At 27.1% G+C, this 27942-nt stretch overlaps 2 protein-coding genes across 2 annotated transcripts in view; one reads left to right on the top strand and one right to left on the bottom strand.

Annotated features, from left to right (window-relative positions):
- The window catches only part of LOC129907186 (zwei Ig domain protein zig-8), a 306807-nt gene that overhangs the window by 100069 nt on the left and 178796 nt on the right, over positions 1-27942 (bottom strand). The gene's annotated exons all lie outside the window — the stretch shown is intronic.
- Positions 318-26618, top strand: LOC129907179 (uncharacterized). The gene is made up of 7 exons (XM_055983272.1): positions 318-447; positions 592-1171; positions 7759-7893; positions 15702-15765; positions 19928-20092; positions 20743-20804; positions 25817-26618. The coding sequence occupies exons 1-7, from the start codon at positions 435-437 to the stop codon at positions 26364-26366; spliced, it is 1569 nt and encodes a 522-aa protein (XP_055839247.1). The 5' UTR covers positions 318-434; the 3' UTR covers positions 26367-26618.

Here is a 27942-nt window from a genome sequence, read left to right as displayed (position 1 = left end):
TAAGAAAATAGGTATTCCACATTTAAAATGCGTTTTATTTAGAAAAAAACACTTTTCTTAGCTTCAGCTCAATACCAGATATAAACATAAACATCCTCGATGAGATCATCTCCCTTGATATTTAAATATGTATATTGTATACATTTAAGATTATAAGATAATAATTGACATAGATATGGAAACTTTGAAAATGAGTTATAATTTAGTCTTAAGCTGATTCCGGAAGACAATTAAAATCTGTTTAAAAGTCCGATATTTTTTTTAAGTAAAACCGAAAATGTGAGTAAAATGTGTTGAGAATACTCAATAAGTTATCCTAGATTTATTTGTAAACAAATTTGGCAATTGTTTGTCTGTCTTTCGAAATCAGATTTTTTGTGTCAATTTTTTTCTAATAAGAAAAAAACAAAAATTCTTTAGAAGTTTCTGTGTAAATGGCCAGTAGAGGTAAAGTATTATGTAACTTTATTTTGGCTCATTTATTTGCTAAGATCTTTGAGTTTTTTTTATGTTTTGAACTTCTTATTGCAATATTTGATATTTTATTTACGAACGATTTCTTCTTTTTCATGATCCTTCTTCTTGCTACAGAATCCTTTAAATCCTTACAAACAATCCAATCATTTAATCATCCATCATCGATACAAACAGTGGATTCTGTCAACACAAATAGATTCGGTTGGCGATTGGTGGATAATACATTTTATGCAGTTAAATTTACTTTTGATTCGATTTCCATCAATACTTCAAATAATGAAAATGTAGACGACAATCATGATGATGATGATATTCCTCTTAAAGACGATGATGATGTCTTAAAAATAAGAAAAAAAATAGCCACAAATAGTGAAAAGCTTTGTCAAGCAGACAACCTAATGATGCGAACATTGAAAGACCCCCAGGATCAACAAAAACAACAACTACAACAGAATAGTGAACAACATCTTCTTTGTCATCGTAGTGCATGTACAGACACAATCAATTCCCCCAGGGAGCAATCGAATTCAAGTGAAATGCAGCAGAAAATAAAGAAAAATGATGCCCCTGGCACCAGCAGTAGCATCAGCAATGATGGAATTACTTTGAATAACAATACGGAGAGCATATCGTCATTGAAGTCGATTGGGTCCTTTGTCTGTCGGATTTGTCATAATGCTGAACATCCTGATAGGTAAGGAAACTATTTTTATTTATTATATGGATCTTTGTATATCTTACATAAACAAAAAAATGTATAAAAGGTAGTATTAATAGGCACCTATGATAAATCAAGACGATAAAAAGACAAACACTAATCAGGTTGTACACTGTAAATCTGCTGTAAATTTTATTTTAGTTTTATGAAATACTTTTGATTTGAATTTGATAATATGACATTTGTGTCAGGTAAGGTGACCATTTATATATGATTCTCTATAAAATAGTGAGACCGAAAAAAGTTCTGGCGACATGGAAAATTATAAACCAAATTCGCAAAAAAGAGGTGTGCCTACAGAGGGATATGGTTTAACACTATGTAGTTTTAAGCTGAGGGGACATCTGGCTGGCAAGAGTTACCGATTTATCTCGTGATATAGATGTGACCCGTTTAACAAACAGTACTGTTTAATACCAAGAAAGCTGTTCCCTATACAGATTTTTCAAGGTATTACAATTTTCTCGAAAACTATTCAAACGATTTCGATCATCTTTGATGAAATTTTACGAAAAAAAACTTTTTACTTTTTCCAAAACGACTACTTTTATTTCAACTATTTTTTTAAAGCTTTTGTCAAACTTAGATATTTCAATAAAAAAAAAAAAATATTTTAAAAGAGTAATTTTGGAACATTTTTTTTAAAACACTTCTTCGAAAATTGGAATAAATTAAAAATTGAGATTGAGTTTTTTTTTCAATTTGGTGATAACTACATCACCAAATTTTTTTTCCAACAATTGTATATAGCTTTTTAAAGGTAATATGTGAACTATGATTTAAAACTCATTTTGATTTTGCTCAACCCAATAAAAAATTAAAAAAAAAAAGAATATAAATTTTCTTCTTTTTTTTATATTAGAAACTCATTTTTGATAAAATACATTTGTTTAATGCATTTGTTTTAAAAATTAAAAAAAAAAACAATTTCTCGCAAATAAAAAAAAAAATTGCATTAAAGAAAAAATTTGCTGCAAATAATTTTTTGGATATTTTGCATTAAAAAAAATTTTATGCAACTGGAAAATTTTTGCATTGAAAATTTTTATTGCAAATGAAAATATTTTGCATAAAGAAAAATTTACTGTACCTAAATTAAAAAATTTTCTACATTGAAAAACAAAAAAAATAAATGCATTAAATATTTTTTTTAATTCTTAAAATTTTGACTCTTTGACAATATATTAGGTTCAATATTATAGTTAACCCTTTCGGACCCAGCGTTACTCTCATGTAACATTTTTTTTTTAATTCGTAAAAAAATATTCCATTAAATATAATTAAATGGCTTAATTGAAAGATACTGATGCCTAGTTACTGGATTACTACAAAAGGGTCCGAAAGGGTTAAAAAAGCTCAAATAAAAGATCAAATAACCAAAATTGTAAGAAATTCGACGAAGATTTAAAAAAAATTATATGCAAAATATTTTTATTTGCAGTAAACATTTTAGTTCCAATGCAAATATTTTTCTGTTGCAATAAAAAGTTTTTTTTAATGCAATTTTTTTTTTCAGTTGCAATGAATATTTTTTTTATTTGCAATAAATATTTTTTTTTAATGTCATATACATTTTTTTTTTTAATTGATATTTTCACAACCCTGCTTTTGAGCTAACTTTTTAAAGAAAATGTACAAAATTGGAGTTTGGGTAAAGAGAATTTACAATAGCTGGAAAAAAAATCAAGAAACTAAGAATTATTTAATGAGCTATAATTTCTGAGTTAAAAATTTGTTCATTCCATCACAAAGTGTCTATCAAAGTAAGGGACTTCATTTAAATAAATATTTAAATATTTTTATTTAATAAAAAAAAATATGTACCTATGTATTTGTTAAAATTTTATATCAAAAAATTTAACTTTAAATTAAAAAAAAAAAAATGTTAATATTAATAGACGACACATACAAATCATTTTTCAAAATAATTCACTAATCTGTTATCGAAAAATTGATTTTTCGAAAAATAATAAAAACATAAAAAATATGTTTTAAAGAAATTTTTCTTTTTCTCAATCAAATAGTTTGTTGCTTGCGAAAAAGTCAGAAATCGATTGAAAATTTGTATGACAGGTACCTACCGTTAGTTTTGGTCTTTATTCCAAAATAACGACCTTATTAGCTTGAAAAATAAGCTTAACCGTTATTGAAGAATTTTGGTAACAAATGAAAGAAAACATTTTGAATTGAGGGAATTCCATGTAAAAATGTCTATCTTACAAATAATGTTCTAGACGTTAACTTGAGAAAAATCTATAAATCTATAAATAAGAACCTCTTGAATTGAAAAATTGAGGTACTATTTGACTTTTTTTTTGCACTTTTTGACAATACTACTTTAAACACACGAGTTAAAAAATTTATTAAGATTTAAGATTACCATAAACATAAACAACTTCCACAAAATTCAGAATTGATAGTTTAAATTCAAAGCCTTCCTCTACAAAAAGAGCAAAGTACCTAGGGTAACGTACCTATATATATAAATGAATTTGAATTGTGTATTTTAGAGATTTATTCTGACTTAAATCTTTCAATTTACCTCCAATAATTTTCTTGATTATAAAAAATTAATTAAATATTTGGTAAAGCTTAATATATTTGTTCTTTTGAATATTGAAATGGTATTTAATTCAACAAATTTGTTTATCATTTAGTAGGTACTTTTCAAGTATATTTACTTTTCAATATCAAAAATCTTTCTAAAGGTCAACAACCACTTATACTCAAAAATGTATAAGCCTTTTAACATTACCTTACAAACATATTATTATAAATCGACAATTCAATAGAATAAATAATACTTTACTAGCCAAAAACAGGAAGGGGAACTATTAAAAGTTAATTATATATGCACATTCATAGAAAGGTATGAATCTGTGTGAGTGTTTGTACTCGTATATTTGTGTATATTTAGAAAGGTAATCCTTTAACGTTAAAAGCATAAATATGAGGATTAATTAGTAAAGTATTTGCTAGCAATTTACTTTGTACATAATAATTTTGTATAAAAAGATGAGAGCTAGCTATACTTCTATGATGTATCTATAAAAAATAGAATCGATTTTAAAACCCCATTGAATTCGAAAATTCAAAATAATTAATAACAAACATTGATCACTAGCTATATAAAATTTTGCTTCTTAACTATGCAATTTGCAATAATCTGTGAATTAGGTCGAATGTTGCAAAAAGTGTATAGAAATCCTCTCTAAAAACCCTTTGCATGCGATGTGCCAAAACTAAAAATTTAGAGGAGAGAGAAGAGTCCTTTTTTGCCATGGCACTCGATAAAACTCTGAAACTATATTTGAAAGTCCTTCAACCACATTTTGTGTGTAATTAGTATAAGTGAATCATTTGATAACATCAATTATACCAGTTATGAGTATTTGTTCAAAAATATTCACTCTCTGGATGCGAGGTATACCAGCCAGCCCAGCATTTGCGACTTGTATGTATTCGATTTGACTCATTCATGTGAAAAACAAATACACTTACCCGTTATACAGGATGTTTTCATATTTTATATGTTTGTTTATATTTATTTAAAAAGAGAACTAATGAACAGAAAATTTATTAAAATTTGAATATTTATTTGCTTTATTGTGGTTTTAGGATTTTCTAACTTTAAGGGTCGGTGTTGATTTTGCAAAAAAAAAAAAATACTTCGTTATTTTCTTTTCTTTTATTTTCTTTTATTTTATTTTATTTTATTTTATTTTATTTTATTTTATTTTATTTTATTTTATTTTATTTTATTTTATTTTATTTTATTTTATTTTATTTTATTTTATTTTATTTTATTTAATTTTAATTTTTTTTTTTAAATTCAATTTTTTTTTTATTTTTATAATTAAAAGTCTTATATCAATAATAATAAAAAATTTAATTTTTTTAGTGAACATAAAACAATAAATTATTTTTTTTTTAATAAAACAATACTTGTCCCTTAACTTCTATAACATTTATTAATAGTAGAACAAACAATGTAATAGGAACTTATTACTGCTGTGCAAATAAAATATTATAAATAAAGCGAGAACAATTTGTATATATGGCTGGCGATTGTATGGCTAAATATTATTATCGTCAGTGTTCGATTTTAATTAAAATATTTTGATAACCTTCTCGTTTAAATAAATCGGATTACCATTTTATGCTTTTGTTTAGCTTTATATTATTTTATTTAACTAATAATAAAATGAATGAAAATCTACAACACCATTTTAATATTAAATATTGGCCTTAAATACTGCTTTAACAATGTAGGCTGGGTGTAAATAAAGACAAATTATAATTGGATATTATTTGAGATTATATAAATTCATTTAATATTTCATCTGTTTTGGGGGAAAAGTTAAGGGAAATTCATTGTTTATATTGAATGCTTACAATAAACCTATACCATTAAAGATTTATTTTTGAATGAAGTAATATTTTTAAAGCTTTAAAAGTCTTTTCAAAGTTTAAAATATATTTCATAGCCATTGTCCTTTTTATATCAGAATTTAGGAAACACTTCATCGTCAATGATTATTTTTATCAACTGGTTGAGTATAGTAACTATCATTATCTATAAAGACCAAGCACTGGGCTAAAAAATTAAAATTGAAAAATTAACTTAAAAACGAGTAGTGATGAAACTAAGATTCAATGGTGAGTTGAGTTCAAAAAAGGTGAAAAAACAACTAGACCACGACCGATGGCCGGAAGTGGGATGGGAAAAATGTTTTTTTTTTACAATTGAAGCGTTTGGATGAAGAAGGGGGTAAGTGACAATAACATTTTTGTTCGGTGCCTAAACGTTCGAATTTCTGTATCTGGGTTGAAATCGTAAAAATTTTTTTTTCTAAGCCAATTTTGAACTGATTTTCATAAAAAAATACTTTGTTTCATTTCAAAATAAATATTATTTAGGAATATATTTTTAAAATATCATGTTGCTTTGAAAACATATACTTTAAATTGATGTCGAAGTTGAGAAAATTACGAAAAAAATGGAATTTTTGAACTTTGACATTATAAATTCTAGGAATTTCAACCAAATCACATGTTTTAAATATACATTGTTAAAAAGGTATTATTATCTTTTATCGGAAACTATAAACAAATCAAAAATATATAAAAATATGACGAAGCTAGAATTTTTTCAATGGGTGAAGGTCCGAAAAACCGTTTTTTGCACCTAACTCCAGATTTTGGGGGTGTTAGGGACTTTTTAAATACCGTTTCGTAATCAGTGCGACTAGTTCTTCAAAACGTGATAGGTCTCCCCTATTTGCAATCGAAATATTTTTTTTTTCATTCGGAAGCAGATATTTTCGGATAAAAGTCTCGAAACAAGTTTTGGTTTAGAGGTATGAGATCACAGTGAACAGGCCTATGCATTCAGCAAAAAAAAATTCAAACTTATTTTTTTAAGATTTTCGAAAATTATCCAAGGGGTACCCCTTGTCTAAAAAATCAGAATTTTCAAAAATTTTCTCCAAATCCATCGAATGAGACATTAAAAGAAAGGACTCTTTAGACGCTGTTCATAACTGAAAACCAAAAGTTTGTAGGATTTCGGGTTGCTAAATTATTTGCAATAGAAATATTTTTTTCTTCATTCGGAAGCAGATATTTTCGGATCAAAGTCTCGAAAAAAGTTTTAGTTTGCAGAGTTTTCAAAAATTTTCTCCAAATCCATCGAATGAGACATTAAAAGAAAGGACTCTTTAGACTCTATTCGTAACTGAAAACCAAAAGTTTGTAGGATTTCGGGTTGCTAAATTATTTGCAATCGAAACATTTTTTTTTTTTTCATTCGGAAGCAGATATTTTCGGATCAAAGTCTCTAAACAAGTTTTGATTTAAAGTTATGAGATCACAGTGAACAGGCTTATGCATTCAGTTAAAAAAATTACAAATTTATTTTTTAAAGATTTTCGAAAATTATCCAAGGGGTACCCCTTGTCTAAAAAATCGGAATTTTCAAAATTTTTCTCCAAATCCATCGAATGAGACATTAAAAGAAAGGACTCTTTAGACTCTATTCATAACTGAAAAAAAAAAGTTTGTAGGATTTCGGGTTGCTAAATTATTTGCAATAGAAATATTTTTTTTTTCATGCGGAAGCAGATATTTTATCCTTTAGATTTTCAGAATTCAAGATTTTCTAATTTTTACTTTTAATTTAAAATTCATTTTTATTGTATTTTAGCATTTCGGTTATGGAAACATGAGGTTTAAGAACTATAATGCATGTGGAAGATTTAGTTTTTGGTAATTTCAATCTTAGACAATGAACCTAGTTTAAATATAAAATATCGGTCATGCAACGATGACATATCAAGATTGTTTGCCAGCTCCAAGAGGCTATCAATTTCTCATTCAGGCAAAACAGATTCGTCAATTTACATATAGGTGCTTTAAAACTATAATCGATATTCTTTGAAATATATGCAAAGCATTTTCTTTATTTTTAAGGGATAAGTTTTTGAAAAGCTTGTTTTCAGTCATTACCAACAAAAAGTATCATTTGAATAATTTTTGAAAATATTATTTTTTTCTATTTTAAGGTTGGTATCACCCTGTATATGCAAAGGATCACTAACGTATGTGCACACTTACTGTTTGGAACATTGGATAAGTACTTCTGGAAAAACCAAATGTGAACTTTGCCAATTTCAATACGAAACCATACAAACACTCAGGTAAGAATAAGACATTGTTTTTTGAAGTTTTTTTGACGTGATAACGTCTTATAAATCGATGAACCTTGGCAGCCACCACAAAAAAGTGACGCTATTTTCTAACGTTACACTCTCGCAGTTTCGCAGTACGGCAAAAAATTTCAATTAAAAATTAAACATAAACTATTAGAGATACAAAAATCTTCTATAGCTTATTTGAAAGATAATAACCTAAAGCTTAATCCAAATGAAGGATTTTTAAAAATTCCGTCATTTAATAGGGTAAACAGGGGTAAAACGGAAAGATGAAATTTGGACTAAAATTTAAACGCGAAGTCGTAGAGAATTGATTTTTTTTGCTATAGATAGATGAGATCAATTTAAGAATAATTGCATTTAAGAAAAAATTCTAAAAAATTTTGAAACTAAGCTATAACGTTTTGTTTAAACGTTGTTCACGTGTTGGGGCTATGATAAAATGATGATTTTGGGTAAAGGAAATTTTTTTTGACAATTCTAAGGATGCCAGGAGAAAGATGAGGGAAAAAATATTATGCATCTGATACGGATTTTTTTCCAAACTCTGCGTTTCGAAATATGAATTTTTGAAAAACATATTGTTTTTTAGGGGTATTTTTGGGTAATTTATGATTTTTAGCTTTTTTTTGGAGCGTTTAAAAAATCTCAAACTTATAGGACATGTAGGTTTTTGCCTTATGCATACATGTGCAAACTTGGAATTGTTAAGTGAGTTTTGACTGAAAAACGGAAGAAACAAGTTTTAAACACGTTTTTTGACCGTTTTTAACAGATTTTCATCGTTTTTTTATTTTTATCTTGTTTTCTTTAATAGATACAGGATTTAAGTATATGGAGTAATGATAGACCATGATTTGGACTATATGTATGCGAAGTTTCAATCATTTTCGTAAACACAATTTTGAGATAATGGTAACACAAAATTTTAGAATTCAACAGGTTATAACTTTTGAGCAAAAGCTGATAGAAATTTTATTAAACTTTTATAAGCATCCTGATACAATTACCTTTCATTTGTTATATCACACATAACGATAGACTAACTACAAGCTACACAATGCAAAATCAAGAAACTTGCGAAAAACCTCAAAACACCAGTGGAGATCTGTTGCCCCCCGAACAGCCTGGTGGCTGTTTGAAGTACCGTAATCTCAGTCTGGAAATTCAACATGGTTGACATCTTTGAAATGAGATTAATACGTCATATGAAAGGTTAAATAATAATGGTATATATTTTTTATAGGTTGTCAAACAAAAAAATTGATTTAATAGCATGAGAACATAATAAATAAATGTTTTTTTTTGCTTTTTTTAATGAAATTTGATCGAGTTCAAATTCTAGCTCTTTTTATAGATGTCTCATAGACCTGATCGATATATATATTTACAGCTAAGACAATAAGCTTCCAGATGGTATAAAATTTGTAATAGGTTGTTAGGGAAAAAATGGAATTAATGACGTGAGAAGATAAAAATTCATGTTTTCTTTGCTTTTTTTTTTGATGAAAATGATTGTTTTCAATAAATTATTTTTATACTTTTTGCGCATTGTAAAAATTTAAAAATGGTTTTATTCTTAAGAAGAAATACTTGGCTTTTAAATTGCATAATTTTTTTTTGTAAGCTTTTAAAATAAAAAAATTAATATAATGAGAAAATAAAAAAGGTATTTTTTTTTAGCTTTTTCTTGTAAGTTTTGATTGTTTGAAAAAAGTTAACGCTTCAATTGACTCATTTTAAAAGCACACAACCTGTAACCTGTTATCACGTAAAATCATCGTCCGTAAACCGGCTTTACAGACAACCTCTTTTTGAAGTGTTTTTGATTATACTTTAACTTTGCGTTTTTCAACAAATTGTCTGCTCTTAAGTTTCTCTTGCTATTTGGTTAATTTTTAATAATCCATTTTTTATAAAACATTCCTCTTTTCTGTGAGGGTTTTATAAAACAAACATAGAAACTTGAGTATTATTCTGATATCATTTGCAGCCTTCTATTGTATTTTTAACTGGACAATAATTGGATATCAAGGGTCAAGGATCAATGTATTTTAATTGATTTACTGTATTTTCTTTTAAACCAAGATAAAGTTAACACTATCATCAAAAAGTAAATGAAATATAGAACCATTTTTTATCAAAATATTTTACTTTAAAACAAAAAAACTTTTACCTGAAACTAAACTTCTTCACAGTCTTCATCAACTAAACTAAACACGTTATTAAAAAAAAAAAAACAATAATGTACCTACACAACAAGTTCTTTATATATTTTCCATTCTAGGACACAAAACTCTCTTCACTCTAACTCAAGTGTTTAGTTCATCTTTTAAATTAAATTTTAATTAAACTTTAAGATTTCTTGTGCAAAGTAATTTTACCCAAAAAGTTACCCTTTTTGCCATATCAAAGATGACGGACTAACTTTTATGTATACAATTTATACAGAAAACAACCACCACTTGCTTTTTACTCGAACGACGACGAAGACGAACGAAGACCAAAAACTCACAAACAGGTTGGAGTGGATTGTTTTGCAAACAATTACTTGAAGTGCTCCACTACCTACCTTATAAAACTATAAACATTCGTAAAAAAGTTTTTGCTATTTTTTTTTTTTTTGTTGTTGTTGTAAATTCTGAAAAGCTTATTATTTTCTTCAAATATTATTCAAAAACAATAAAAAAATAAACCGAGACTTGAAAAATACACACAAAAATGGCCCAAACAAATAAAGAACAACTTCATCATAAAATAAAAGGGTTAGGTGTAGGCAGTCTTTGGGGGATATATTAGGCTGAATGTGTAAGGGTTCCACGAAAAACAATGACCTGGAATGTGGTTTTATAGTTAATAACAAAAACCCTCTTCTTTATATCCCGGGCCTTTTTTTTCAACAAAAAAATACATTTTCAAGCCATTTGAGTACTTGTCAAAATAGCAACAACAACAAAGAAAAAGTTTATGCCTGTTGTAGTTCTTCGGTCTTTTCAAAACTTTAGACCCAGTAAATTCTCAATTTTTCAAGCCACACAAATGTGGTGTGTATGTGTGATTGTTAAGTAGATGTTGAGTGCAAAAAAAAAAAACAAGACAGTCGCTGCATGCAACTGTGGGTATATAAAAGCTTAAACAGCAAAACCCTTTCGCCTAGTCCTAGTTTTCTGTCAGAAAACAACACATTCCGTTAATTGCCTTGTTGAAAATAATTTTTCAGCTCATTTGCTGTGTGCGTTCTGTAACTCTCTGGTTGTAACCTCGAGCGATTTTTTTTTACACAAAATGAAACAATCATAACTAGTTTTGTGTTGTTTGCATGCTTTTCCTTCTATCCGCTTGCTCATTTTATGTACCGTTTTTTCTTTTAAGCCCTAGGATTTTATGGAGTACCTACTCATGTAGTCTATACTATAGGACCGTGTGTGTGCTTCGGTGCGCTGTTGTATGTTGCTCCTTTAGCGTTTTCTAGTGCATATTTTAGTCGTTTTTGTTTATTTCTGGTTAAGGTTTTAAGGGATTCGTGGTGCCACATATGGGACGATAACCAGTGCTGGAGTTAGTGAGTTGTCAAGTTGAAAGGCTTTTGGAGTTTGGCAAGAGATAAAGAAATCAACTGAAAAACTTAATACAAATAGATTAGCTCTATCAAGATCAACTTATTAAATCAACAAGACAAATTGTTGAATTAACAACCAAAATTGGGAAATCAACTAGATAAGTTGTAAAATCAACCACGAAACTGGTTATTAAATAAAAAGGTTATAGGACATTTATAGAGCCACTCTTGAAAAAAAAAATATTATATATAAGGTAACCCACCACATAAGGCGCTGGTTTTGGGTTTAGGTATTATTTTTGTTTAGCAACTTTTCATTTCCAGAGAAACCAGTTATGTAGCTTCTCAAAACCTCTAAAACTTATTTTTTTTTTTTCTAAAATCTTTATTTGAATTAAATTTCCTGTCTCAATCCGGAACTGTGTTTCACTTATATACAATGCTGCAAAATCTAAGAATAGATTTTAATTATTATCAAAAAACTGTTGCTGTAGTTATATATGCAGAGAATTTACATTTTAAGTTTTTCATGCAAGAATACCTCCAATTCACTGGTACACACACAAATTTAACAATTTTCATGTTGTTTAAATGCGCAACAAATTTGTCAGGGTTAATTTTATGTTTTGTGAAATCATATTTTAACAACTATGTAAGTTCTATGCACCACAGGATTAGTAAATATTTAGAGCGAAAATTTGAGCAGAATTTTGTGTAAATAAATGAACTTTAAAATAGCTATAAGGTTCACAAAAATTTCAGAATGTGTAATTTTGTAGAGAAAACTGTTGTTGCAAAAATAAATAAAATGTTTTCAGATTAACAATTATATCTTTAAAAGAAGACCTTTGGAATTTATCCAGATTCAGCTAAATGAAATTATATGGATGCAATGAACTAAATAGGTTTCACATAATCGCAAATTAACATTTCTGAAACTCACTTAAACTTATTACGTTTAACATAATACCGAAAATTACCTTTTTTAAAACTCAAAAGTTGCGTAAATAAAAAAAATATGTATCCCCAAAACCAAAAATACTGAAAACCCAAAACCCAGTAACACAAACATTGAATAATTATAAATATAAATAAAATGCACGACTGGGTCGCACGAACTTGCTCTTAGAGTTAAAGTTGCTTAAATTTTTGAGACTTTTTATATAGAAATTTGGAAAAAAAATAAAATTCGTTTAAAAAAAAATAAAATAAAATCTGAAATTAAATTGCCCTCCAAAACAAGTATGCAGTTTTGATTGATATATTAAGATGCATTTTTAGAAAAAAAATTTTCAAAATTGTTAGAGCCGTTTTTTAAAAAACTAATTTTTTATAAATAATTTTTTGGAAAAAAAGTTTTAAAATAAAATTGGTATGCCATTCTTTAGAAATCACTAATCAACATCTAAAAACAAAATTTCAAAAAAATTCAATGTCCCGTTTTCGAAAATTTGATTTTTCAAAAAAAAATTTTCAAAAAAATCCAAAAACTATTTTTTTCAAAATCTTATTTTTGATTTATATTTAAATTATATAAATACTTCTTCACAAAAAGTTTCGTTGAAATCGAATAAGCCGTTTCGGAGATAATCGGATTTGAAAAAAACGGTTCTATGACAGGTACCGTTAATAATGATTCTCAAAAAAAAAATTTTTCATTGAAAGATAGACCTTAGCTTAAAACTAACATTTGAATTTTTTAAACAAAATCGTTAGAGCCGTTTTTGAGAAATTTCAATTTTACTAAAATCGGTATATGACAAGTACCGTTATTTTTGGTCCAAAAAAATTAATTCCAAAAACCCCTCTGGAGAGTCGCTACATACCAAGTTTGATATTAATCGGTCCATCCGTTTAGGCTGTAGCTCCTTATACAGACAGACAGACAGACTGACAGATAGACAGACAGACAGACAGACAGACAGACTTCCGGGACCCACTTTTTTGGCATTGTCTACCATCGTAATGTCATGGAAAAATGTTATCTCAACTTTTTTTTTTGTAGGAATGCATAACTTGATATATGTATAGTACCTATATCGCAAGTAAAAATGAAAGCTGATTATCTCAAAATATGATTAATAATACAAAACGAATTTTAAAATTGACAGTTTTTGGGATAAAAATTTTTAATTTTTGGAATTTTATTTATGTGTATGTATTGGATTTCCTATTCATTTAAAAACTATGGCATTCGGTAATCTTCGCTCCAAAAAAAAAAAAAAACATTGATGTAAAAAACTTAGAAGTTTATTTTTAAAGATTTTATTTTTCAATCATTTTGAATTTTAAGAACTTATATATTTTTGAGGTTTTTGGTTTTTAAATTTTTGGGCTAAAGAGGGTTTTTTTTTTGCAATTTTGAGTGGATTGGGGTCAGAATACTTTTACTGTCAATATTCGCTTTCTTAAAGTCTTTTCTCCAAAATGTTTGTATTTAAAAATTCTTAAAATTCATAATTCTGCATTTCAAAACTCTGTAAGAACTTCTGGTTCTCAAAATTTATTAATTTATTTATTATATTTCTAAATGAAAAATAAACAAATATTCTTTTGATTATGAAAAATGTACTCAATTTTTTACAAAATTTTGAGATGACGATTTTTGAAATATGGATTTATAGAATTTCAAAAAAAAAAAATAAATCTTTAATTCACGGAATTTTATGGCATACAGAAATATGGAAATCAAACTTTGGCACTTATATTATTATGACCCCAACGCCAATCTAAATTTGACTTTTCAGAAAACAGAATTTTGAATTTACAGATTTTTTTTTAGATTAAGATTTTGTGTTTTGACATTTTGAGTTTTTTTTTCATATTTTCACATTTTAGAATAAATAAGCATTTGTATTGAATTTTCAGAGGATAAGACCTAAAAGACTGACTTTTAAGAATAAATTAGCATAATTTAAGCTCAATATTGGTATTATCTCGGAACAGCTCTGATTTGATTTTTAGAATTAATGCATTTCATTTTCAAAAGAAAGTGCAGTTTTTCAGAATTTTCGGCATCCTGCAGGATGCGTTTTGCTTTGGATATTCAGAATTTAGGACATCCGTGATTTTTGGTTTCTACGAGTCTGAAAATTCTTATGACTCGCTTTTTTACTTCTGTTTGTTCAATTTAAAAATTTGTAGTTTTAGGATTATAATTTCAAAATCGTAATCTTCTTAGCATATAAAATGGATTTACCATTTTTTTTTTTTTCGTGATTTTGAATTCACACATTTTTATGGTGCCATCCACTGATTAATACTCTGGATACCTGTTTTTTAAAAGTTTTATTAGATTTCAAAATGTTTGAATTTTAGGTAATATTAAGAATTTTTTCCGTAGTTTAAGGAATTTCAAAAGCTTCGTTTCTGAAACCGTATCTTTTCTATTATCTATCTAGTTTTTGAGTTCAATCTTAAATTTGAATTTAAATTATTTTCACTTTTTCAATACGGACATTTTTGCTTTAATAAATTTTTGAATTATGTATATATTAAATTTTGAGCAGTTGATTTTGCATTTTCTAGTTTTGAAAGACAATCATTTCTTTTGTTATATTTAAAAAATAAATAAATTAGCTATGTATAGAAAATTAATAATATTTTTTTGAAATTCAAATATGCTTAAATGTTAATGTTTGTAAGTAAGCAAGGATTATATAATTTTTGGCTTTCCTTTACAAACATTCCAATAAATTGAATTTTCAAGGATGACATTGAACAAAAATTAAATTTCGAAAATTCAATCGAAAAACCGCATCTAATATAATTTCACCCCAAAACTTTGAAATAAAAGCAAATAAAATGCCATCACTCGTCCTTTTGGCAACAACAACAAGGATGCAGCCCAAAATGTAAACACAATCGAAAGAGTAACAACAACGTAATTAACAGTAATTGTATATTCCTTGCAAATCGGACCCAATTAGCAAAATACAGCTTTTCATGTATAAATCGCACGGGAATGTGTTCTCTATTTTGACACGTGACAGAGACAACTCACTGCGGACGTAGTGTCGATAAGAGTCAGGATGAAATTCCCTATTTTTTTTTTTTTTTGTTTTTGCTGATTGTGGTCGGATAGGCAGGAGATACACGAATTTACTCATTCCACCCACACATACTGCAATCACCCTCTTTAATATTGATATGTAAGAATGTCACGGGCGTGACAATAGTGCCGCTCGCCGTTGTTGTTCTGGAGTTAATCTCTTAAATCTGTTTACTCTTTCAGATACACATGTTTACAATCGCTGCGTATGTGGTATTCGCATTCGATGAGTCGACGGGCATTGCAGGTAAGTGCATTTTTGCATCAGTAAAGGGTTTTAAATTTTACAAATATTTGTTGTTGTTGTTTTTTTTTATTTTTTCTTTTATCATCGTCCATCATTGCCACAACCACTGCCCATCAATATTGTTGAAACAGGAATTTGGAGTATGCTTGGACAAGAGAAACGGGCTTTTTTATGCTAATTATCATCGAAGTAGTTGGCAATAACGTATAAGTGCACCCAAATGTGGTCCGTTATTTTTTTGTTGTTTTTACTTTTTTTTAAGCTGAAAGATATGTACCATGACCACCTCCGAGAAAAACGCAGTTGAATGACACGACACTCGGGGTTTTACACTTAAAAAAATATTTCAACCATTTTAAAAAGCTCAACGTTACCTAAGAACGAAATAATATAAATATTTTTTTAATTGGCGCCCAATGTGGGGTCAGTAAAGAAGGACCCTTTTTCTTAGCAGATCATTCTAATAATAAATGAGGCATTTGGGCCAAGAAAATTCTCACAGAAAATCCATTTCAAATTTTCTTATAATTCACAGTCACTTATGGCAATTGAACTGCATTTAATGTTGATGAAAGTTTATCTGATATTTTTTGAGTGTAGACAGACAGGAAGAGATATTTTGTTTGTATTTCGCTTCGCAGTATTTTGTCTGTTGTTTGTCCGTCCAACCAAATGATTACGCTGGCAACGATGATGCGATGCAGAGTTGATAATTTAACAAACGATTATAATTATTGCTTTCCGGCCACACGGAGAAATTAATTGATGCAGCTGCTTTATGTTGTTTTTGTTTTTCTGTTGTTGTCCTTTTTTTTTTGTATGTGGATCAAGGGATTGAGGTCGTTGCATCATTCTTTCATACTGGCTTTAATTCACTATAAATTGCATGTAGTAACCAAGAACAAACTACGAGAAGCGCGAGATGTGGTTTGATGTTTGAGGAGGAACATGGGTGGTAATTTTCACATACGAACCCAACTTAAAGGAGAAATAAATACTTTTACATATTGTATTTTTTTATTTTTCTGCATTAATAATTAATCCAATAAGTATTTTTAATTAAACTTTTTATGTGTATTTACAGTATTAAAAATTTTTACAAACAAGAAAATAACTGCTCATTTTTATTTTTTTTATTTTAATTCAATTATTACTTTGGCGGCGGCGACAAAGTTGATTTTAATTATTTTACTTTGGATAAGCTTGATTAAAGGAAATACATGATCAGACATAAATTTATTTTTTTTTTTTTTTTTACCAAAAAAAATAAAGATGTGTTTTTATTTTTTAATAGGCCTTCAACCTTTTGTACTATCGTAAATTTTTTAACTTTTAAAAAAGAAAGCTGTGTTTGCATTGGCAATTCAGAATGAAATAAATTTATAATTTTTTGTTGAATGCAGAGGGGTTTTTTTTTTTTATTAAAAGATAGCAAAACCGAATGGTACTTTTAAAAGTAGTACTTTTCAAGGACTCGGAAATAACATTAAAAAAATTGAAATTGATACGTTTTTTTACTAAAAAAAATTAAAATCTTTCGAATCTTCGAAGCTTAAAATTTAAAAAATCTATGGAATTCTAATTTCGACTCTTTCGTCACTTTTCAAAAAAAAAAAAAACTTTTGAAGTTCTAATCAAAAACTTGTAAGGCAAGTTGTACTTGTAAATTTCAAATTATTAACTTTTTGTAGAAAATAAATCGATATGAAAAAAAGAAGACATTTTTGATGTTTTTAATCAATAGCTTATTTATAGGCTTGAGCATTTATAATATTAGACATTATGGAGGAGAAAACAGAAAATTATTATATATTTTATATTCTCTACATAAAAGATACAGTTGTTAACAGTTTAATTCCACGATCAATGGCTTAGTAAATATTTCTGTCAGAAAAAATATAAAATGTCGAAAATAACGGTTTTCTGTATTAAACATAAAAATTTTAGATTTTGTAGTAATCTATAAAATTATATTAGGTTTTTTTTTTCTTATAAAAATATTATAGGTAATATTGCAAGAATTTTTTTTTTAAATTTTACTTAAAAAAAAAATTGTATTAAAATTTTTTCTTGCAAATCAAAATATTTTACATCAAAAAAAATTTATTGCAAATAATAAATATTCTGCATCGAAAAAAAAAATTTAATGCAAAACGTGCGCATTCAATATTTTTTTTTAAATGTCGAATTTCTTACAATTTTAATTTTTGACTATTCGACTTCAACATTATTATTCATTAGCTTCAATAACTCAAGTAGCACAAAAGTCTAAAATACACCAAAATATTTGGAGTATTTTTTGCACTTTCGTGATAGGTATGCATTTTGAATATAAAAAATAATAATTTTATGCACCAATAATGGTGTATTATAAAAACAATTGAATATCGGCGTATTTTTTGCACGGAATCTTAAAAGAAATGTTGAAATTTTGCACAGAAAAGATGATGGTATAATTTTTATACCATCTTTTTTGATAAATACACCATTTTATTCAAATTTCTCAATTTTACACCAAAATTAATGAATTTACACCAATTTATACACCAGTGTGCTACTTGAGAATAGTTGAAATAGCTGGTCAAATAGTCAAAATTGTAAGAAATTCGACAAATATTTAAAAAAAATATATTTAATGCACACATTTAGCATACATTTTTTTTTTTTCAGAAAATTTTTTATTTGCAATAAAAATTTTATTTTCCAGCACTTTTTTTTATTTCAATAAAAATTTTTTTTTTAATTTGTAATGGAAAACAAATGCATTTAAAACAATGATTTTTTACAACCCTGGATAAAAGCCTTAAAATAATAAATATAATTATGTATATTAAAAAAATAAAATAATGAAATGATGAAAGACTTAAATGCAAATTTATGTATTGCTTCATCACAAAAAAAAAAAGACGAACAGTCAAGTCAAAAACAAGACTTAAAGATTTATTTTATTTAAGTACACAAGAATTAGTACTGCAAAAATAAAAAACGTTGACTGATTCCATTCATTTCATTTTCATTTTGAAGTAGGTACTGTTTGAGTATTTAATGTTTAATCTATTCAATTGTAAAATTTTGAATCATGTATCACAATTTTTTGCCAAGTTAGTTTAGAATTAAAAAAATATTTAAGTGGTTGTATTATCGACATCTAAAAACACACTGTTCTGTTCTGTTCTGTTCTGTTTTTTTTTTTTTTTTTTTTAATTTTCTTTTATACTTACAAAATTTTAATTTTCCTGAGAAAATGCTTACGAATAAAATTCAAACTTCATTTTCTCTTATATACGTTACACTTATACATAATGTTTTAAAGAAAAAATTATTAATTTTTCTTCATAAAAGCTAACAAATTTACAACCAAAAAATTAAATTAAATTAATATATTCAACTACATCCCTTCTTTACATGTTAAATATGCATCAATTCATGACTCATTCATTCATTATTCTGAGAATTCTCAAAAAATCAACTCATAACAAAAAAATAAAAAGAAACATGAAATGCTAATTTTCAATTTAAAAAATCTATGGATTTATTTTATTCATTTGAATTCACTTTTATTATTATGCATTAGATGCTGATGAAGTAAATTTTAACTGGTTACAAAAAAAAAATTAAAAAGGATTTAATAAATAACATATGTCCTTTCATAGGGCTCTAAATGATGAATTCAATTGAGATGAGCTTGAATATTATGAATCTTGTCTGCTTGTCTCTATAATAAAAAAATATTCCAATTTTTTTTAAAAACAAAAAAATAACTCATTTATCAATAATACGATTAATGGTACAAAAAAAATTAAAATTTTGAATGAAAAAGTTCCTACATCATTAGGCTCAAATTTTATTTTTATTTTTTTCTTCAGAAATCTAAAAAACAAAACACATCTACGTAGATATTTTCCCATACACATATCCAACCAAAAGACAGACAAATAAATTGCTTAGCAATTAAATTTTATTTTAATAAATGAATTTCATTGTGTGCCATGTGAATGAATATATTTAGGAAATGGAGCATTTGTGGTGTCAAATGGTTTGACAATGTGTGCGATGGAAGTAGTTTTGGCAATGGTTTTTGAAAATAAAATGAAAATCACCTAATTTAATTTTCTATTTAAGATTAATTTAATTTTTTCTTTAATTTTGTATATTCACACAGGAAGATTGCCAAATGTTTTCTTTATTGACATTAGTTGCCTTTGGTATTATTGGCACAATACTCGTTGGAATACAACATTATTTTGTTCAACAAAGGGGTAGTAATATGCCAGCTGTAGCAAGAATTTGGACAAAAGGATGGTTGCTATTCTTTTTGTTTATGACGGTAAGAAGGATTTATATAATAGAATTTTTTTTTTAATTTATTGTACAAAATAAATTTACTGTTAAATTTGTTTACGATAAGTTCTGGGAATATATCGAACCGTAAAACACATTTTTCACATATACCTAACAAATAATTTTATTTCCTGGAAATTATTATTGCAAACAGTTAACCATGAAAACAAAAAAAAAATTGTCTGGAAAAATCTCATTGTTGTATGGTTTTTTCCTAGAATTTCAATTATACCAATTTTCAATCAGATAAAATTTCATAATGATTCTACAGAAAATACCTATTTTTTGCGTTATTATACACATCATTTGATATTCACCAGAAAATATCACATTTAAAAAGCGTTTTTGTGGAATTTTATTGAATTTTTTTTTACCACTTAAAAAGTATATTTCATTTTATTTAGTTTATAAAATATATATTTTACGAGTGCAATGATAGCATTGACAAGAGGCAAGTAAAAGGAAAAGAGATCACAACTCTCACACCTTTTATATACCTTATATACGATATTATTAAAGCTTTAAAATGAATTTAAATGAGTACACCACGGTGTATACGTACTTTTTTTCAAACAATTTCTTTTTTCATTAAAATAAATTCATTCAAACTATTAATTTAAATTTCTTTTATTTTAGTTTTCGGTGTACTTCCTTAATGTCTATATCCTAGTTCGAGGTCAACTTGGACCTTGGTATAGGTGAGTACCGACAAAGCTGTAATCCTATTAGTATATGAGTAAAAAATCACACTTGGCAACAACCTGATTTAATTTATAAAATTTATTTAATAAATACAAATCTTCATGAAAACAATAACACTCCCACAAAAATTAAGAAAACATGTATCGATTTTTGAATTGTTTAGAACTTCATTTAAACCATATCAAAATAAGATAAATTTCTAAACCCTCAAAACCTCTATGTGCCATATTTATGCATCATCTGTAAAATCAAACTTGTTTAGCCAATCAAAGTTAAAAGCCATCAAACTTTACAATTAAATTGAACAAAACCTCAATTCTATCAAAGTCAGTTGGATGGAGAAGTTAGTCCAGCGTAAGTCAACTAGAATTTTGCTGTTGATTGCAGGTTTTTGTGTACCATCATTGTTCATGTACCTGATTGCTGGCATTAGAAATATCCTTTATAAACAAAATCATATATAATACAATAAGATTGACGTAGATGATTTTCTAGATTAGATCAGGGTTAAAATGTTATACATTGTCTGTCTATGTAGGAAAATGCATCTGGCAATTTATTTAATATAAAACAATAAGATATTTCCATTGAAATGTAAAATTATGCAAAAGTTATGTGCTGTGATGAGAAAATATTGATGAATTAAGTGATTGAACTGTGTAATCTTTGTGGGTTTTTCTTGCAAAAAATCGATACACTGCAGTTAACATTAATTAAATGTGATATTTAAAGTTTTGTAAAATTTTAAAAGTAAATTTGAAAATCAGTAGTTATGTAAATATGGTTTTCGAGGAAACCAATTTGTAGTAAGTCTGACCGACCTTGTATTTTCATAGACTTTTTGAACATTTTTTTTTATAGAAGGATCTAAATAAATATAATTCTAAAAACTGGTACATTTTTATTGATATTCTTTTCTCAGAGGTATTTTGAAAATTCTTGTGTATTCTAGTTTTACTTTCTTAAGTAAAATAAATATTCAAAGTCTTTTTTGATTTGATTTAAGTAATAACATTTTTTACCTACATCTAATTGAGACTAACAACTAATGTGGTAAATAAAGAACAACTTCTAATACAAAAATAATAACCGTATTTACTTTGTTTTAAGTGGGTTTTTATACCATCGATACTAAACTAAATGGCATTATGTCTTAAGCCTTAACATTTAATGAACTAACATGTCAATCAATTTGATCCTTTTTTTGAAAGATCCACAAAAAACAGCACGTTATTTGCAAATTACAACTCAAGTAGCACACTTGTGTATAAATTGGTGTAAATTCATTAATTTTGGTGTAAAATTGAGAAAATTGAAAAAATATGGTGTATTTCTCAAAATTAGTGGTATAAAAATTATACCACTGTCTTTTCTGTACAAAATTTCAACATTTTTTTAAGATTCCGTGCAAAAAATACACCGATATTCAGTTGTTTTTATAATATACCATTAATGGTGCATAAAATTATTTGATTCTGAAATCAACCAAAACGGTTTATTTTGTACACTCTGTTTGGTGTAGGAAGCACACCCTGTGGACATAAAATTCACCAAAATGCATATGTGGGAGACGCCATATTTTTCAATGGACGCCATTTAAAAATAGAAGACAGCGATTATTTATTTTATTAAAATAGTATATTTATCGACCTAATAGTCCCGCATTTTTAGTTTTTTCGATTCATTATAAAAAAAAACTTTTCTTAAAAAAATGTAAAACAACACAAAAATTATAATTTTTGAAAAATGGATTCTTAAAATCGAAAAAAAAAACCTTTTAATTCACTGACATTTTTGAGGCGCTCGATTTTTAGAGGGGGTAGCATCTAAAATTAGTAGATAGAATGTGTTTCGTTTTAAAATTTGGCAAACATAATCATATTTAACCATTGGTTTCTTATGGCAATATTATGAAAGTGAATAAAAATTCATTTTCATTTATTTCATGAGAAATGGTGTGAATTAGAATTCATCAAACTGTTTGAGATAAAAAATAAACTTTGGTTCAAATTTTAAATCAGAATAATTTAAATGGTGTATTTTATCCATAGATTTATTGTGTATTTTTCAATTTCAAAGGGATAATTTTCACCAAAACAGATCATTTAATATACCACTAGTGCCATTTATACACCAAAATCGGTATATTTTTTTAACCACCGGAGTTTATTTTATACGAAAAAATGGTGTATTTTTTATATTCAAAATGCATATCACGAAAGTGCAAAAAATACACCAAATATTTTGGTGTATCTTAGACTTTTGTGCTACTTGAGAATATATTACAACATATAAATTTAAAGGTCAAAAATGCTTGATAAAGTTTAAGTTGATTCATTATTAAATTTATTAAAGAAAAACAGAATTTTTACTTGAAAAAAGTGTGTTTACAAAAAATGTCACACATACACCCCAGTGTCCGTTTCAGTTTAATTTTTGAAAATTTCTTTAATGACTCTCTGAATATACATTTTACTGAAATTCTTAGCATTATGTCTCCTGCTATTTTTTAATGGTTTTATTTTGTTCTCCTTATAATCCAATCAAGTCAATACAATGAAAAATCATGTATGCAATTCACACGTGGTAGAAGTGAAACCTTAAAAAATCATTTTTCTTGCAAAAAAAAAAAAAAAAAAATCTACCTATTTTTATTCTATCACTTTCAAATCCATGTTTTTTATATGACAACCTATATCATCAATCAACTGAAAGCTTATTGTCTAAGCTCAAAATATATATATCGATCAGGTCTATGAGACATCTACAAAAAGAGCTAGAATTTTTTGAACTCGATGAAATTTCATCGAAATAGCAAAAAAAACATTTATTTTTATGTTCTCATGCTTTAAATCAATTTTTTTGTTTGACAACCTATAAAAAATTGTATACCATGTGAAAGCTTATTGTTTCACCTTGTATAATGATGTATAAATCTTATTTCAAAGATGTCTACAAGAGAAGTTAGAATTTTTTAAAGTCAACCATGTCGAATTTCCAGACTGAGATTACGGTACTTCCTACACTGGTAGCTGGTCATCGCCAACAGATCTCCACAGGTGTTTTGAGGTATTTTTATTTTTTTTTCAATTTAAGATTGTGTAACTTGTAGAGCACGTAACGTTATGTGTGATATATCAAATAAAAGGTTATGTTATCAGCATGCGTATTAAATCAAATTCTATAAAAAGTTCCTTGGCAGCAAATTAATTGCTTTAACCGTTTAGAAGATAATCGTATTCAAATCGCAATGCATACTTGTCATAAGAAAACTATTGAAATCAGTGGGCATTGGTTTTGATACGAATATCTTCTTAACGGTTAAAGCAATTAATTTGCTGCCAAGGAACTTTTTATAGAACATTTAAGTCCCTACAAGAAAACATCTTGCTAATTTGAAAATATTGAATTTTCAGTGAATTAGAAAATTTTGAAATTGAAAATTGATTTTTTAATTTTTTTCTCGATTTAAATCGTGAATAACTTCTTTAGAACTCAATTAATTGAAAATTACTATGAGACCTTTTTTGTAGAGAATTAAATTTCCTATAAGAATCTGTCGTGGTTTTATTTTTCTATTCACTTATTTGATCATCACAAAATTCCAAAGTGAAACAGTCAAATTCAAAAAAACACTTCGATTTAAAAAGTTTAATTACTCGAATACGGCTCGTCTGACGAAAATTTTCAATTAGATCTTTTTTGTAGGAAATTTAATTTTATATAAGAAAAAATGAACAGAAATTTTTTTTACTTTGATCGTCTAGCAGTTCTGTTGTAAAACATCATATCATGTATAAAAATAAAAAACACCGATGATAGAACTCTTAAAATTTTTTTTAACGGCTCAAATTTTCACCAAATTTTTTTTCCATCATTATGAACAAGATTTTCGAAGTAACTTTAAAAAAAAAAATTTTTTTTTTTGGCCCAGTCTAGTGTAGATAGGTAATTGAATAAACTATAATTGTGCAAAATTTCAATTAATTTCAAATTCAGAATCCAAAATTCAAAATTTTACCTTCCATTTGATATATTACACATAGCGGTACGTTACGCTACAATTAACACAATCTTAAATTGAAAAATACCTCAAAACACTTATGGAGATTTGTTGCATCGGCAACAAATAATCGGACCAGCCACCAGTGTAGGAAGTAACGTAATCTCAATTTGAAATTTCGACATGGTTGGTTTTTAAAAAAATCTTACTTTTATTGTAGGCATGATAGAAATATGATTGAAGAGTCATATAAAAGGTGAAATAATAAGCTTTTCCAAGGTATAAAATTTTGTATAGGTTGTCATTTAAAAAAATATATTTAATGGTGTCAGAAGAGAAAAAAGATTGATTTTTTTCCTTTTTTTTTATGAAAAGTGTTTGGTTTCAAAAAATTCTAGCTCTTTTTGTAGATCTCCTATAGACGTGGTCGATATAAATATTTGGAGATGAAACAATAAACTTTCATATGATATATAATTTATTATAGATTGTCATATACAAAATATGGATTTGAAGGTGATGGAATAAAAAAAAGGTAGATTTTTTCGTTTTCTTTTTTTTTTTGGCAAGAAAAATGATTTTTTAAGGTTTCACTTCTGTCACGAAACTTAAAGGTAGGTATAGGTAATTGAACTTTGGTTGAAACGGGATCTGAACTATTACAAGATCACTGTGAATTTCAAAGTAATAATTTGTTTTTGTCTTACTTAACTGAACTCTTAAAGTTCTCCAAAGTTAAAGTTTGAAGAATTTAGACCCTTAAAAGAATTTTTAAAAAATAGCTTAAAATAAATCCGAACAAATAACTGAGTTGCTTAACTTTACATATATTTTTTTTTATTAAAAACACACACAAACCACCTCATACTATTACAGACTTTAGTTCAGAACAATAAATATTCATACATACATACAACAGAAAAACTTAATTTCGAAACTTGCAACATCCTCTCTTATTCACCTGCAAACAATTTTTTTACTTACACAAATAATTTACATCCGCAGATGGTGGCAGTCTGCGAGGGAAATAAAATTAATTTTGGAAAATCGAAAAACATTTCACCCAACAACAACAACGACGACGACGATGCGGAGATTGGAAAAGTCAGATTCAACTGCAGATACAAATATAGATGTAGCAGCAGCTACAGCAACATCATCAGCAGTAGCAACAGCAGGAGAAGTAGAAATGTCAACAAACTTACAGGATGCACTGAGAAATACGCCAATTGCAGAACAAGACCAGGAGATAGCAATAGGTACAGTATGCTTGACTGTCACCTATGCCGTTGGAGATAATCGAGATGCGGAAATGGGTGGTAATGGTAATGGTTTTGGTGGACGTAGACGTGCGTTGGTACCAAGTTCCAGTGGGAGTGATGATACTTCGACAATTGGAATAAACAATCAGCAGCAGCAGGAGTTGCTGCTGCTGAATGAACAACAGCAGCATCAAGAGCAGGAACAAGAGCAGCCACAAAATGAACAGCTAGAAGGACAGCAGCAACAGGATAATAATTGTGATCAAGCTGCGGGTTCTTGCATTGATATTTGAACAAGAAGCCGTACACAATTGTACACAGTGTGTGTCCTTTAGGTAGGATTTCCATTTGTTTTTGCTTGCGGAAAATTGGATTTTTTTTTTTTGTTGTATTTTATTTATATTTCATTTATTTTTTTGTGTCATTTTGTATTTTTTTGTTTCTTGGGACTTAATCTATTTTCTGGGATAATTCTTTTTATTTTTTTAATTTTTTGTCGAAAATAAATTGGGTTTGTCCTTTTTAATTGAGGTTCTTCAAAAAGATGAACGTTTTTTATTTATTTGATTTTCATTTTAAATTAATTTTTTTTTGGCGTGATAACGTCTTCTAAATCGATGAACCATGGCAGCATCTACGAAAAAGTGACGCCATTTCCACTTGAAATTTTTAGCAGTGCGGCAAAAATTTCAATTCAAAAGTAAAAATAAACTATTAGAGCTAAGAAAATCTTCTACATAGCTTATTTGAAAGATTTTAACCTAAAGTTGAATAAAAAAGAAGGATTTTTAAAAATTCCGTCATTTAATAGGGTAAATAGGGGTAACAAAATTGAAAAAGTGTTTTTTTTTTTCTAAACTCGACGATGTAGAAAGTTGAGTTTCTTTTTAATCGATAGATAAATTTATTGTTAGGCTGACAAAAGTATTTAAAAAAAATTGTAAAAAATTTAAAAACTAAGTTATAAATGGTTTTTTAAAACTAAAAGAGAGGGTCTGATACAGATTTTTTTTTAAGTCTCAGAGTTTCGAAATATGAATTTTTAAAACACACAAATGAATAAAATTTATACTGTAGATAGATAATAGACAGGATTATATCTGTGCGAAATTTCAATCAATTTTGTAGTCACAATTTTGTGATAACGGTAAAATAAAGTTCTATTTTTCAACATGTTCTTTCTTTTGATTTAGAGCAGATAAGTACAAATTTAATTTCACTTTACTAAGCATGCTGATAATATTACCTTTCATTTGATATATCACACATAACGGTGCATTTACTACAAGCTACACAATGTTAAATTAAAAAATTTCAGAAATACTTTAAAACACCTGTGGAGATCTGCTACCCATGACCAGCCACCAGTGTTTGAAATTTCGACATAGTTGGCTTTAAAAAATTCTAACTTTTTTTGTAGGCATAAAAATATGATTGAAACATCATATGAAAGGTGAAATAATAAGCTTTCTTATGATATAAAATTTAATATAGGTTGTTGAAGAAAAAAATTGATTTAATGGCGTGAGAAGATAAAAAAGATTGATATTTTTGCTTGTTTTGATGGAAAATGATTGAGTTCAAAAAATTCTAGCTCTTTTTGTAGACGTCGCACAGACATTGGCCACACAAATATTTGGAGCTGAAACAATAGGCTTTCAGATGATATACAATTTTTATAGGTTGTCATTATAAAGAAATGGATTTTTGGGTGATGGAAGTGATTTTTACACTTTTTTCATAAGAAATAATTGTTTTTAATAAATTATTTTAATATTTTTTATCTTTCGAAGAAATATTTGGCTTTTTAATGGCATATTTTTTTTTTTTTTTGTAAGCTTTATAAATAAAAAAAATAAATATACGTAA

Source organism: Episyrphus balteatus, chromosome 1, assembly GCF_945859705.1.
Source record: "Episyrphus balteatus chromosome 1, idEpiBalt1.1, whole genome shotgun sequence".
In the NCBI taxonomy this organism is placed as follows: domain Eukaryota; kingdom Metazoa; phylum Arthropoda; class Insecta; order Diptera; family Syrphidae; genus Episyrphus; species Episyrphus balteatus.
The sequence above is the reverse complement of the archived record's forward strand: the minus strand, read 5'-3'. Positions and strand labels throughout refer to the sequence as shown.